The sequence below is a fragment of the Cynocephalus volans genome, chromosome 5 (assembly GCF_027409185.1).
Source record: "Cynocephalus volans isolate mCynVol1 chromosome 5, mCynVol1.pri, whole genome shotgun sequence".
Lineage (NCBI taxonomy): Eukaryota > Metazoa > Chordata > Mammalia > Dermoptera > Cynocephalidae > Cynocephalus > Cynocephalus volans.
Genome location: NC_084464.1, coordinates 160,626,197 through 160,642,409, shown reverse-complemented (window position 1 = coordinate 160,642,409; position 16,213 = coordinate 160,626,197). Strand labels below are relative to the sequence as shown.

General features: G+C 39.3%; 1 protein-coding gene across 8 annotated transcripts in view; it reads right to left on the bottom strand.

Annotated features, from left to right (window-relative positions):
* Positions 1 to 15,007, bottom strand: part of QKI (QKI, KH domain containing RNA binding) — a 184,555-nt gene extending 169,548 nt beyond the window's left edge. For 3 of the 8 annotated variants that reach the window (XR_010023630.1, XM_063097380.1, XM_063097381.1), the window contains exon 1: positions 14,639 to 15,005. Coding sequence is in view for 7 of the 8 variants with exons in the window: in XM_063097380.1 (XP_062953450.1) it covers positions 14,639 to 14,780 (142 nt within the window). In the remaining variant the exon portion in view is untranslated. Of the gene's footprint in view, positions 1 to 14,638 lie in introns of all 8 variants that reach the window. The other 5 variants (XM_063097377.1, XM_063097378.1, XM_063097379.1 and 2 more) reach the window with 4 other exon arrangements.
* Between the last annotated feature and the right edge of the window lie 1,206 nt (positions 15,008 to 16,213).

Genomic DNA, 16,213 nt, shown 5'->3' with positions numbered 1-16,213 from the left:
TTCTGGGTAGCATTTTAAAAATTTAAGACACGTTACCTTTTTCTAGTTCATGTTTATAGTCAGGACATGTGTATTTGTTATTTAATAACAATAACATTAACAATCAAAGAGACTCTCAATTCACAAAATCAAAGACTTTCACTTGAGGATCCTCTTAATTATCACTACTTGCTCCAATACTTTCACTCTTTCACCCTTCTCAGGATCCAAGCCATCTGCCTTTAAACATCCACAAAGTAACTAATATTTTAATGTTCAAGGCTGCTCAACAACTTGAGACACATCTGCAGTACCATGTAACAAAACAGCAATGCTACTATTATATAACCTGTGATATTTAGTTAATACATTTCAATTAAAGAAATCGAATGAAAATCAAGTTTCATGTGGCTGAAAATGAAATGTGAAAAATAAGACTCATTCCCCTTACCACCGTGTAAAATAAATCAAATCAATTTTCCTATAACCTAAAAACAGACCTACGATTTTCTACCTCAGATCTTAACTTTCATCTTCCCTAATTACTATCATTCTCTTACGGGATCCATTTATCTCTCTACTCACTTCCCCTTTTCATGTTTTCTTTCATTCAAGATTTATAAAAAAACAACATAAAGTGTCTTCAGACACCTCTTCTCAACTAATCACCCTTCAAAATTTAGGCAAAGCCTATCATAGCGTATAAAATACAACCTGTAGAGAACATCAACACAAACACATCTCTAAATATTACTCTAGCAATGGCAGAGAATCTGAACTGAGTATTTGGAAGACAAGTGGCTTTCTCACTTTCTTTTATCTCTATCTTAGACTTTTAACTCATTATTCTAAGGCAAATAACCCAACTCTAAGGAAATGGGGGAAATGAACATCCTACTCTAACAAGATTTTAAATTATTTATATTTTGTATTACATGGACAGTGAAAACCCTTACGCAAATACACATTCCGTTGGTCCCAGATCTAAATTTGGCCTGTTGAAAATTGCTAATGGAGACTACCATGAACCCAGAAGAACCTCTTGTCTTTGGCTTAACATCAGTTTAATGATAACATTACTCTGTACATTAGATGCTTAATTTTATTCTTATTTAGAGGAAAAGTTAAGAATACCCTGGGTAGATATTTCAAGTGATGAAATAGAATTTAAAATAATTAAGTCTATTCACATCAGAAGATAGTCATATTACACAAATTATCAGTCAGAACATAAGTCTCCTTAGAGGGGATCAGGCCTACAGATACTCTTACTTGATAATAATATAAGTTAGATCTATAGGTCTTTCTGTCACAAAAACCATTCCTGAAACCAGCAATTTCTAACCTTTAAAAGTTCTGCAAACACTCTGTAAATGAACATCATTTACATATATACTGAAGAATGAAATTGATCTCTAAGATCCATTCCAGCTTTAAAATCTCCGAATTACAGGTTTTTTCTTTGAACAAAAATATTTGGGCCTTCCAAGTGAAATGCTATTACTCTACCATAAACCCTTATACTTCCCTTTTTTAAAGACTGCCACAAACTATAAAGGTCATCAACACTTCACTTTATGACATGACTGAACAACAAGAGGAAAAAAGAGAAAATATATTCACAGATTAAAATCTAAATTCACCAAAAAAACCCTCAACTGGTTAATATCTTACAGATCTCACAAAACTATTTCAATACTGCATCTTAATGCTTGTTTAAATGAACAATGTTATTTCCAAAATTTAATAATTCTTCCTCACCTTACAATTCAGTAGTTCCCATATTTAAAAATTTTAGAAAGAAACCAGGTTTATGTTAGAACATGAGCATACTTCTCTGTGTATACCTACTTTAATGCAAGTTTCATTGATGTTTAAGTGTTCAGGCTTCTATGTCAGTTTTCTTGTACTTAGAAATTTACATTTTAGAAAACATCAGGTATAAATTTTTATTTAAACAATGGATACATTTTGGGCCAGCCCATGGTTCACTCGGGAGAGGTGTGGCGCTGAGAATACCAAGGCCCTGGGTTCGGATCCTATATAGGGATGGCCGGTTAGCTTACTGGTTGAGCATGGTGCTGACAACACCAAGCCAAGGGTTAAGATCCCCTTACCGGTCATCTTTAAAAAAATAATAATAATAATTTAATTAAAATAATAAACAATGGATACATTTTAATTAAGTAAAATTCATTACTGAAACCATTTGGCTAAATTGTTATTTAATTAAAGCCAGAAAAAACACTTTTTCTTGCTTCCTTTCTGCTGAAACTTGAAGCCCAAGGAAACTGAAATTTAACTATTTATTCCAAAGGGTACTTTGATCTGACCTGACCCAGCATTCTCATTCAAAAATAGTTTAAGATTCCCAAACAATTATTATTTAATCCTGCCTCCCCACCAAAGTTTCCTATTATATGTCCTCAAAGCACTAGTATAAGAAGAAAAAGGAAAGAGAAAAGGTATTCCCCCTATGAAGTAGCTTTGGAAAATGCTCAATTAAACCAGATTAACTTTCTTTTCTGCAGATCCTGGATATTTAATATATCAATACATGCTGAATTCACAAAAGGAGCATGCAGCACTTCTCTGACTACAGAACCTTTCTATTCTTAGACTACCTCAGGAGGCCAGTACTCCATGGAACACATGTTGCAAACACTTCCATAAAGCCACCCTCAGTTCAAAGTTAAATTAGCAGATCTTCATTCTCTCCCTTCTAATCTAAGACCACAGTCTTTCAAGCCATCAGACCTAAAGCAAAGGGAGAGAAGGGAGAACAAAAGGCATACCGCCAAAAACCATATGATACAGGAGCAACTCATATGGTTTTAGAGCTTAGATTAATCAGCTCTAGAATTCGCACAGCCACTAATCCAGATGTACCTCTTTCTCCATGTATCCAATATATTCCTAAACCCAACACAATCACAAACATACATAAATGGCATTCTGCGATGACCACGAGCCGCAGCAGAAAGCGCCCAGGGCTCCCCGGATCCCGAGGGCCTCGGCCACGTCCCCCCACCCCCACCACATGCAACCAGCCCAGCGGTGACCACTGAGCTGCAGCAAGAAGCGGTTCCCAAGCTGGGGTGGTGGGGAGCAAGGGTTTTTGCCACACCCCCCTGACATCTCTACCCAGTCCAGCAATGACCAAGCCACCCTCGGAAGCCTCCAGTCTCTCCTGTGGGAATGAGGGGAGTTATAATATGTAGTAACTTAGGTTTTTAAAAAGTGAGTAACAAACTTCCAAAACCATTTGGTGTTATTATTACACATACTTCCTGAAAGCAAGTGGCATGTCCAATAGAGAATAGTTAAGTAAATTATAATATATCTAAATAACAGGGAATATGTTACCATAAAAATTATATTTTAAAAGAATATGATCACAATTTTGTTATATCCATATATGGGGGGGGGGAGCAACTAGAAGGAAATTCACCTAAATGTTAAGATTGATTATCACTGAATTAAAGGCGATTTTCACTTTTTAATTGATACGTTTTAGTTTTTCCCCATAAGATGAAGAATATTTGTTATGATAAGAATAAAATGCGTGTAGTTCTTTATAACCACACAGTTTTTAATGATTACTGGGAGGAAAAAAAAAATCACGCTTCTCATAAACTCTCAATTATAAGAAGCGATCTTAAAAATGTATACACAAAATTGGCCCTTCCTAACTTTCCCTGAAAAGTAATAATTCCCGTTAAGGTTTAAAAGGCAATGTGCTATATCTCTCTGCCTTTGACACCACCTCTACTAGGACTGAAAGAGGCCACAAACCATGCTACTGCCAAAGATGAATTGAAAACATTTGGATCTTCAATTCTGTACATTTTAGTAATAAGAGAAAAGAGAAAAAGAATAGTCTGGGGGGAAAACATAAAATGCAAATGATTATCAGTCCTACAAAGGTACCACAGTCAATCTCTTCCTCCCTGGTTCTCTACATACAATCAAAGCCATGGATATCTTCTCTCATGTTTATAGTTCAATTTCATGTAATTAAGGGGAAAAAAGGTATTTTACAACAGCATCCAAAGTTTTAAAAAAGTTCAACATAACTAAACTATAAAAATATTATATAAATGCATTAATTATCAGCAACAATACACATCCAAATCATATCTAAGAAAGAACTTAAGTGAGCAATATTTCTTCAATGACTGCAAGGCATAGTTTAAAGCAAAATATATAATATTTACCCAGCTAAAAAATCCTGACAAGGAGTGCTATAATGCTATAAACTATAATAATAAAGTGAGATAAGAGTATATTTGTACTTCTGATAACTTTTTTATTACTACAATAAAATTATGATATCAAAAGAACTTTCTCTTCATATAATATATAATAGTAAACCAGTACACACATTATTTTCTGACTTACATTAATAAACAAATGAATGGCCTGGTTAAAGACTTTAGAATTGCAAAGATAATGTACAAATAAGATACCTCTCAATATATCTGACCCAGTCCCCCACCAAAACAAACAAAAGCCCTTCAAACAACTAAGCTATAAAGGCAGAGACTATTTCAGATAACTGCAGTAATCAATCCCATGTTCCAAACCAGTTATATTTAATATAGTCAACACATCATCTCTTTTTGTTTGTTTGTTTTGTTTTGGGGGCTGGCTGGTAAGGGGATCCAAACCCTTGACCTTGGTGTTAGTACACAGTGCTCTAACATACCAACTCTTAAAAAGGCAAGTTCTTTAAAGTAATATCACGACTTATTCACATGTCTCCCCAAATATTAAATTCAATAACTACTATTCATTATATTCCTGAGCAATTCTCTTACAATTTAAAGGAGAAAAATGTCCTATTCTGACAAAAGGGTTATTTCTCAACACATTTTAATCACTAAATGCTCTCTTTTGTGTACTAATATCCCCATCTGCTGGAACATAAGTTCCTTACTATTAAAAGTTCTTAAAAGACAAAAAGTTTTCAGTACAGAGTGTGTAACTACTGTACTTAGAAATACAATTTTAATACTTAATTTCAATTCTACCTAGGAGTTTTCTCTACCACGCAGGACTTTAAAAACTTAAAGAGCTATACATATTCTTTTACCAACATTCAGAAGAATTCACCAAATTAAAACATTTGCCTGTTATTTTCTCTTCTTTTCCTACTCCTCATGCTTAAGATACAGAGCACTAGTCTAAACAGAACAACTATTTCCTTATAAGTTAGCTATCTTTCTGGATCATATCACCAGAAAACACACACACAAACCCCTAATTTAAAAACATATGCATATTTTCCTCTAACTTCTGCTGGACACCAGGTAAAAGCTACCAGAAACAGTCACTACAACAAAAGAATTTAGCTAATAAGTGACAGCATCAAAAAGTCAAAAACAAGATTTGGTAAAAACCAAAAACTTAGAAATATAAGATAAGACAAAAAAAAAAAAAAAAAGGAATGAAGAAAATTATAATCAATTGGAAGAATGAGTCACTGGCTATACTTATAGTCTGTAACATGGCTAAAATGTATTTTTTAAAAATTAAACATATCCAATAAATTTACTGTTATTCGAATATTATCATCAATATCATTATTTTGAAGGTATTTTCTTTATATTGTAAAGCAAATAAGTAATTATGTCATTGTCAGAAACCACATTAGATTGGTGTTGACAGAAAAAAAGATGATTATAAGAGTAAGAAAAAATGTTAAAATAGAATTGAAAATACAAATATGAACTCATGAATTTCAAAACTGATACTATCTAGCTCTGTCCACAGAAAATGGCCTGGAAGTAATCTCATCCCAACAGCAATGAACTCCTAAATTCAAGTCTCTAATACCATTCCCACCGAAAAGAACCTTGGAACAATGGCCAATTCTTATCTGTGAGACAGGGAAGGCACAACAAGAGATTAGAAGCATCATCACATCGGCCCAGAAAGCAAGGAAGATTTCAAAAGACAAAGGATCAAGTTTAATTATCACTGGCCAAAGTTGTGACAATTTGAACATCAATAATAATTACAGTCAACTTACAAAATCCATGAGTCCATAACGATGATCCATGAGCCCATAATGAAGATCATGAAAGAGAAAAAATGGACCAGTCTCCATTTGGGGCAGCTAGCAAACCAACACTTTACTTTGGGAACCAACTAACAATAAGAATAAGCATCTATCTGGCTTTCCCATTAGGAACTTATTTCAAAATAGCAACATACTCCCTGTTGGTAAGGGAAAGCTGTACCTTCCCAAGAATGCCAACTAATTGTAGAAAGAAGGGTAGAATTAGAAAATCATCACGGTGCAAGTTCTAATGAAACTGATTCAGACAAAGATTAGCAACTGGTTAAAACCATGGTGTGAAGAGTTGATGGGGCAATCTAATGCTATAGTGTTTAACTTCCATTCTCAAGAGGAAAAAAACTAACTTTACAGTGGAAGGATCAGTCTATTCCACTCTAATTCAGGGATCAACCTTAGCTCCACTAATGGTAGAACCAGTTACTGTGCCTCCCGATGTGATGCAACATGACGTATAAAACACCCCCAGGATGGACTCTAGACAAAGATGTTATACTGGAACCTATTTTATCCTTCAGAACTAACGCCCAAAGTACTAGATACACAGGGCATAAAAGAACAAGCCCTGGTCAAGGAAGTTAAACCAGTATCATAAAAAAAAAATAAAAAAAAAAAAAAGAAAGAAAGAAAAAAAGATGGTTCTATACTTAAGAAGTCAAAGTCACAGCAAGATTCAATGACTGGTACTGAGTCAGATTCTGGTTTGGACTATAAAGCTATAACGGACATTTGAGGGACAACTCCAGAAACCCGAATATGGATTGGTTATTATATTAACCAATGCATGAATGTATAGGATTAACCCATTTTTTTCAGTGTGATGTCACTTTGTAGTAAAATGTCAATTTTTAAAGAGATACACAAATATTTAGGGATGAAATGTCAATATATCTCTAATTTACTGAAAATAATCAACATAAAAACGAATATAATTAAATAATAGCAAGTAAAATGGTTGATGACTATAATAAAGTTCTCAGAAAATCATTGTACTTGGTAAAACATATAGATTTAACAAATCAGTGAGACTGGGACTTCTCCAAGTCAAACTAATACAAGAACTCCTAATGTTCTCCCTAACCAAGAGTTTCTTCAATTCTCTTTAACTCACATAAAATGAAAGCTCAATTCTCTCTGACCAAAAATTGGGCTGATGGCTAAACAAATGAGCTCCACATGTTCTCAATACTTCAGGATGAATACACTAACTTGTAAGTAATGAAAAAAAACCCCACTTGTGTTTGTTTCTAGTTAAAACACACTAAAAAAAACTCTAAAGAGTTGAAATATAAAATACAGAAAGCTCAATATAAATTTGTTTTATTAAATACTATTTTGAGAAAATACAACTATCCAAAAAATTTTCCTAATGGGTTAACCACATGCAATAGCTTAACTCATCACGCTGCATCCAATTTCTACTTCCTTAAACCCATATGTTCTATATACTCTTTTTAGTTTACCCACAAAGAGTTCATTACAACACCCCCAAATCATCCAAGCCTTCAATGATTCCCTACAACCTTCAGAATAAAATACATACTATTTATTCTGGCATTTAAGGCCTACCACAATCTAGCCCTAATCTAGTTCTCTCTCTCTAGTCTTCTCTCAATTCCCACTACTTCTCTACATGCATTTGCCATTCCAACTTAATCTATACCCATTTCCTCAACAAGTCCTGCAGTCTCCCACCACCACCATTATGACACTGCTACACTTTCCCTTCTTCTGTAACATCTTCAACCTTACCATTCACCTCATTAAATCCTACAAACTGTTAATACCAACTCAGGTTCCACTTCTTTAAAAAAAACTTTACTAGATACTTCAACTCAAAGTGACTTCTTCTGAACTACCAGAGTGCCAGCCATGAGTGATTCTTGTGCTCATAAAAACCAGCTGACACCCACATGGATAAATAAATTACCTCTGTCCCTTTTTCTTTTCATTTCTCATCCTTTACAAGTTGCTTTGCTTATCTGATTGTCCAATAAACCTAAAAATGTTGATAGAAATTAGATGATACTACTACCTTATCGTATGAGAAGTTCTTTTGCACAAAATACTCTTCAGCCTCAGAGTATTTGGATTTGAGGTTGGCAGAGCAGTTGATAATTCCATTTACAGATGAAGAAACTGAGGTTTAGAGAGGTAAGATCACCAAACTAATTAGTTAACTGTAGAGTCATGATTAGAACCCAGATCTATAGTTAAGAACTCTTACTTCACTACGTGGTCTCATCAGCATAAGCACAGAATACAAACTCATGTTCACCTTTATACTGGCTCATGCATATGCATGTACACATACACAGAATTAACACTTAAATACCTGTCATAACAATGGTGGTATAACTGCAAACATGGTGGTAGCAGCAATAATAGTAGGGGATTAGGTACAGTTAATTTCAGAGTATTTTTTTTTGTCCTGAGTTTGAAATTTTTATATTGTCTTAAAAAATTTATTCACCTGCCATGTAACAACTGTATCAGAGGGACACATTTACTGTAACACAGCAAACAAAGAACAGTAGCTTATACTTAATTTGTTTCAATATACTTGAAATTAAAAGTCAATCATCTCCAGATGCTGGCATAAGGAATGGGATGTAATGGTTACCTAGTACAACATCCATTTCCACTCAATTCATAATCATCCATCTCCTGACTGGCACTCTTCCTATCTGATAAATCTCTGGGCTATTTACCCCATGCTGATCTAAAACTGATGCAAGTTTTGACTTGAATCACTCAGCAGTATTATACCTGTATATTAAATCTTCCAATCAGAAATATTTCCTCTTGAGTAGTTATGAATAATAGTAATATTAATAGCAACAACACTATTAAGTACACAAGGGATTTATTTGTACCACATTATTTAAAGAACTGAGGCTCTATCCTCTGGTTACAAAGAAGTTTAAGTGAATGAGTTGAAACCTTCTAAAAAAAACCACCTTTACTTTCTCACTTTCAGCCTCTTAATTATCATAAAGATTTTTTACCATGTAAAAAATAACATTCTGGCTCCAAGATTTTGACTGGCATTTGTTCAAGTCTAACTTATCTTAGAATTAGAAAAAAAAAACAAAAAACAAACAAAAAAAACACCCATTTGCTTTTTCTTCATGTTCACAACTTGAGGCAACAGCAGTTTTTTAGCACATGGAAATATTCTGGTTTTTTTCCCCTACAGTTCCACTTACAGAGTGGCACATCACAAAACAGATCAGAAGGCAGAACTCAGAGTCATGATCATTCCAGCTCTGCTACTACCCTTGCCTTGTGATATGGACAAGGCACAACCTTTCCAGACCTCAGTCTGTGTACCTACGAAATGATTCTCCAGGCCCCTGCAGCCCTGAAATAATATAAGCCTACAATATTCCTTTAATTTTCCTTACACTCAGTCACATCCAAGAAGAAATGTTTTGTATTTCTTCTTTTTTTCCTATACATCTCTTCAAATACTATTTGAAAGATAATACTGACACCCTGTAAAAATATTGACACTGACAGTTTACGAAAAAAGGTTTAAAATTTTTAAATTTCATATGTTTTTTTTACCATGTATTCTCGTAGTTCTACTCTTAAAATGTAATAAATATAAGTTTTTCATTACTTAAAATATAAGTTTTTCATTGCTTAACTTTTCCTGTATATTTCAAACTATAACTAACTTTTAAGTCAAGAGCTCCCCAATAATTTGAGGCCAATATGCTCAGACGTTTTCCTCAAAAAAAGGAGCACCTAAATCTTGCTTCAGTAAAGGCCAGGTCAAAGCGGGGTTGGGGGTTGGAGGGTGTTAATATATACTTCACTCTTTTGTCACAAGAATCTAAGTATTTCCCTTAAAAAGGAAACCAAAAGTCTTTTGTTCTTATGGAAAACTGACAAATTTCAATCAGCTCCAGGACAGTGGTATATAATTAGCAGGCAATAATAGAAGAAATATAATGTGCACAAAATAGCTAAAAAGTCAAATTAACTTGTTTTAACTTGATATTCTCAAAGAAAAGGCATTCATACCAAATACACTAATAAATATGATTAACAAAGAGACTTATTTCTATTAACTGAATTGTGTTATAACTTTGGGAGTACAACTTTTACTATAAGACATATAAACTGGATAAAGTTTAAAAAGGAATCACTTTCCTTCCTACCAGGCAGTTAAGCTTCAAAAACACAGAATGAATGCTGAATAAATAACCTATACTGATACAAATGACGATTCCCATTATTGCCATATATAGCTGGTAACACCTCCTAAGTGAGGAGAAAGGAGGATTATGGAAAGAACTGGTTAATAAATATTGGCTTCCTTCTTATTACAACTAATTCAAAGGGCTTGTTTACAAAAGCAAAATCTTAGCTCCTACAGAACGGATTAATTATTTCACCTTAAGTAAAATCTGTTTGTCACAGATATTGATTACTGTCAACAAAGAATGCTTCTTCAGACAAAAAGAAAAGCTAAAAGTATAAGAAACCTATAAAGCAAGAGTTCTCGCAGTATCAATGGCCATATAATTTTTAAACCAAAGCTTTTGCAGACAAGCAAGGTTTCTCAGGAAAACAAACAAAAAAATCAAGTGCAAGAAAACTGACCCCATGATACAGTCAATAATAACATACGCATAAATGGAAATAAGCATTAACATGAAAAAATGCTAACTAGTAAAGCAAGTTTTAATTTAAAATATTTTTCCTCACATTTTTAAGAGAGGGAGCAGGCAGGGTAAGAAGCTAAACTGAGGTTAAAAAATTTTTATTATCAAAACATAAAAGATCATCAGAAAATGATGTAATTTTTCAAATCAGTAATAGAATCTAACATTGTTTGCTCACTTTTTCTGAGCCACGCATTAATTTTTCTGATACCCACAATAAAAAGATTTATTTAGACCATCCTTCCTCACAAACCATACTATTCGTTTTTTGATTTCACATCAGCAGCTTTAATCTCCCTTCCGCTTAAAAAAATAAAAATTCGAACTCTGATTTTAAAATATCTAGTTCTTTACTTCCCCTATTTGGGATTTATTAAGTCAAACTAATATTATTCTTCACTTTCTCAATTCTAAATTGCAAAACTTCATAAAAAACAGAATTTTCATTCAACTACTGCTGTTTAAGTTTCAAGACAAAGAAAGGTCTCTTTAAAAAAGCCCCCAAACTTCGCGAATTAACTGCTCTTTCCCATGGATGATCTGAAGAGAGAGCAGTTAAAGACCTAGGTTTTATCTGTAATCCTGTAATCATCTCTATCTTCAATAAAAGATTCTTAAGTATTATAATTATCAACTAAGTTGTTTCCTTTGTATGACTGTCGCAAACTAGAAAGTATTCACAACTTAAAACAACCATGTTGAAGATTTGGGAGGAAAGACTAACACCCCCCACCGCCCAAAATACACAAGTAAAACAGAAAGATTATCCACAGTGAAGGAACAAACTAATGTTCAACTGGACATGGAATTAAAATGCTCATTCTAAAGCATTCGAGTTTTAATTAACCAGGAAAAACTAGCACACTAAATTCCCAAATTTGTAACTAGCCAAATAAAAATTCTCAAAGTGACAGGGAACTTTTTTAAAAGCTTCTTTGAAAAATATTTTGAAATAAAATTGCTAAAGTCTCGTTCAAAATTTCTAATTATCAGAAAATACATTTATTCTAAGTATAATGTCGTAACTTTAGTACACTAATCACGAAAGTAAAATCTACAGTTTTAGCTAGATTTAAAAGTAATTTTTCAGCCAAGCATTATGGACAAAGGAAAATGTAATTCCTAACCACAAATAGAAGTCATGATTAATTTGTTTTGGACAAAGACAGGCCTTTGTGGATAAAGCACAACTTGCCAAATTTCACAATTAAATCATTCAGCAAGAAGAAAATGTGATGCACTTCAGAAACCAATATTTTTAAGTCAAATTAAGTTTAAAATAAGGCTAACAATTACAGGAAGCAGCTTATTCCACACTAAGGAATAGCCCCTTTTCCTGCATGTTTGTACTGGTCTGATAAAAAAACAAACTTCCTAGTCATTATGTTGTCCATTTTAAACATACTAGTTATCATACGGAAGCAATCTTTACAAAGGCTAAAACTGAAGATAGACTGAGAGATGGAGTAAAGCAAATTTAAAAAATTAAAAATTATTTAGAATATATCATCCTAAACTAGTGGTCTCCTGCATTTAAAACTCAAACGGTTGCTATTCCCAAAGAGAAATGGGCAACCCTTTGTTGGGAGATAATTGAAATTTCTACATTTGGAAGACTAAAAAATACTAGCGCCGAAGATTAAAAACTTTTTAACAGGGAACCAACTCCAAATTCTTTAGATATTTTAGATCAACATAAAGGCACAGTGTGAAGCCTTTTAGAACTAGTCGAAAAAACTCGAATTATTTAGCTTTGTAAACAGTACACATAAGGCGAGAGTATTTCCAAACTTTTAATAATTTCCTATGCCATTTGATTGAATTCAATATTATAAGAATGCCATATAATTTTAATTTAATTAAACCTAAATACTGTCAAGGCCTATTTTCCTTTTAACATCTATAAAGGACTCCTTCTAAACAACCGCACTTACGAAAAAAATTTTCACCAGCAACTGTTACTAATACTACTGAAACAACTAAAATATGACAAGAAGAAAACAATAGCGTATGTATTGTTTTTGAAACGTGATAAAATTGGGCCAATAATTTTAAAGAAGGTGTTCACAACGTTTGCAAACACATTTACGAACACACAATGACAGATAAAATAATCTATAATTTAAATTTCAACTAAATTTCATATAGGTCAGATTACTGAGTACATTACACACTTTTGTTCCAAACGTTTTCATAGTTGAAAAAATAACTGGCGCCCCTTAGCGTTCACATTCGGAAATACCCAATTTAAGAGTTCCAGCGATTTTTTTTTTTTTTTTGACATTCCAGAAAGTTTTCAGCCTCCACAATCTTTCAAATGCCAACACAAATAGGAAAAGCAGAACCCCTTAAAGGGACAGCTCAATTTTTCTCTGTAGCAACTTGAAATTAATAGATTTATTATTCCAACAGTGGAAAATGCCTACGTCAATACAGGCTACTGCCGTACGTTTAACATATAAAAGCAAAACAACCAGGAAGCAGTAATACCTGTTTTCTATTTTAAAATTACTTCTAAGACTTTCAAGACAACAAAAGCTCCTGGGATTCTTCTTTAACCATCTTTTATCACGGAAACATTTCCGGTCTTTTGTTCTTCAGTGACATACCAGCTCCCTAAATTTCAGACCTTTTTCCTAAGTCTATTTTAAAATCTTAAAATTCGTGCAAAGAATTTAAAATCCACTGTTTATCTCCACAGCATATGAGTATAGTTTTCAGCTTTCTTTAAACAGTCCTGCGGTGATGCTTCTAAACAGAAAAAAGAAACTCCTTGCTACTCGATTTTCAAAATAGACTTTTTTGTTGGTCATATTGTTTTCCCTAGGCGTCCACAGAAACCCACAGCTACTGGAAACCAACACTCCAGGTTATTGCTACAAGAACTTCTTAAAGAAATTCCAGAGTTGGCCAACACAAATCTTCTTGTCAGTCTTCGCTCCCCACAGCGCTCCACCAACAAAGCTTTTTTGCAAACTTCTGCTGAATTTTCTTTTCGCCCTTTCAAACGTCTCGATTCCCGTCCTACAAACTAGGGCGGCTGCGTCCCCGGGAGAAAACCCTCCGCCCAAGTTCTTTCAAACTCAGGATTACGTTTAGATCTGTCATCGCGGTATTTCGTATTCCACGCCCCCCCCCCCAAAAAAGTGAAGTTAAACTCTCTAACAGTTCTCGCTTCCCCAAACAAAAGGACAAAAAGTGTTGCTCGCTGTCATTTTGTCCTCGCCTTCGGCCACATCAGCATTACTTTCGGCCTCCCACGGAATTTCTTTAAATTAACAAGCCCCACGCTGACTTCCACTTGAGTATTTACAAGCTACACAAACTCCAAAAACATGAAATTTCCCACTAAATCTTTTCTTTAGGAATCCCACCGAAGTCCTTAGGAGAGAAAAGTGCTCCCAAATGAAAAAGATTCGGAAACCGCGACTACAGCGGGCTCGGAGGCCGGGCGGGCGAGCGGGGCCGGGTCGGGGACACGCGTGTCCTCTAGGCCGGCGGCGCGGGCCCTGCTCTCGGGGCGGGTTCCGGGAGGACCTCCGAGCCGGAGCAGCCCCCGCCCGAATTTCGGAAATACGACCACGAAAACAAGAGGGGCTGGAGGCATCGCCCCGCAGCCTTCCCCGAGCACAAACTTGAGCGCCGGCACAGCGGGGTCCCGGCCGGGCGGGGGACGTCCTGCCCCAGCGGGCCCGCCCTGGCTCCGCGCCCCCCGGCTCTGGCCCGCCCGCCGCGAGCCGTGCCCGGCGCCTCCTTTGTGCGCCTTCTCGGCCTCCCTGTCCCCTGGGGCGCGCGGTCCCTCTCGGCGGTGACCTTCCCGCCCTCCCCACCCACCGTCCCGAGCAGGGCGAAGGGCCGCCCCCGGCGGGGGTCGGCGGCCGGGGCCGGGGAGGCGGCTCACCTTCGTCCAGCAGCCGCTCGAGGTGGTTGAAGATCCCGCAGAAGTTGGGCAGGCTGCTCATGAGCTTCTTGTCGTTCATCAGCTGCATCAGGTAATCTGGGGTGGGCTTCGGCTTCTCCTTCGTTTCCATTTCCCCGACCATATTCCAGGCTCCGCAGCTCACTCCGCCCGCCGCCGCCGCCGCCGCCGCCGGAGGAGAGGAGGGAGGGGCGGGGGCGAGCCCCGGCCGCCGGCCGCTCGGGACTCGGCGTCCGGCTCCGCGCCGGCTCCCGCTCCGGCTCCCGCGCCGAGCCCCGGGGCGGCCGGCACCGCGCGCTCGCCCGCCCCCCGCAGGCACTTTCCGACCGGGCCCGACGCGCTCCCGGCCGCCGCCGCTCCTCGGCCGCCCGGCTCGGCGCGTCCCTCACGAGGCCGGCGGGCGGGAGGCGGGTCTCGGCGGGTCGAGTGCGGGAGCGGGCCGCTGGCGCCGGACGAGGAGGAGCCGGGGCCGCCGCCGCTCGCTCGGCTGGTCGCGCCCGCTCAGCGCCGCCGCCGCCTGTGCCGCGGGCTCGGGGTCTCTCTGGGCTGGTCCCCGCCGCGGCGCCTCTGCCTCTGCCGCTGCCGCCGCGCTCTGACTGCGCTCCTCCTCTTCCTCCTCCTCCTTCTCCTCCTCCTCCTCACTCACTTGGCGGCGGAGTTCGCCTCAGTTCAGGCTGCGCTGCCAGCGGCGGCGGCGGCAGCAGCGGCGGCGGGGGGAGGGGCGCGGCGCGGGGAGGGCCGGGGGCCGGCGGCGGGCGGGGCCGCGCAGGGCGGCCGTTAGCGGGGCCAGCAGGCGCGCTCCCGCCGCCGCCCCCCCAGTTCTCCCCCTCCTTTCCCTCCCGCGGCGGGACGGGCGGCCTGCGGGCCGGTGGTCTGAGTGTGACGGGAGACGGCGCTCCGCAAGCCCGGGCCTGGGCGCCGGGACCGGGTCGCCGCCCGAGCGGGCGAGGCCGCGGGGAGGGGCGAGTTCGGGCTGCGGAGCCGACGGACGGGGAGGGGGCGCCGGTGCCGGTGCTTTCCACGGGGCGGGGCGGGGTCCGCGGCCGCTCGCCGCGCTCCTGCCGCTGTGGGCCGCGGGCGCGGTCGGGCTGGCGCGTGAGGCGAGAGGAATTCCAGCGGGACGCGCCACGACGCGCTTTGCTGCGCTCGCCGCCGCCCGGCCTTCCCGCCTCTCCGCCCGTGACTACAATTTTCCCCAAACCTCTCATCCACCCTCCCCGCGATCCCCCAGAAAAGAATTTTTTTTAAACGTCCTGTTGCTTCACGGGGGACTTTCGGGGTGGGCGTCACGTGGCACGACACGTAGCCGTGGGGCCCGAGAGCGCGTGCGCGCGTCGAGCCCGATGGCCACGCCCCTTCCGAGGGTCGCTCCTCCCCCGCCGGGCCCCGCGAGCGCGCATTGGGGGTGGGGGCAGGCCCCGGAGCGCGCCTGTGTAGGGCGGGGCTGGGCCAGACGGTTCCGAGGGGCATCCTGGCTTGTCGCCCACCGTGCAGGGACCTGACCGGCGCCGCACCGCTTGCCCCGGTCGTCGGACCCTCGGAGCGCCAGGCTCCGAG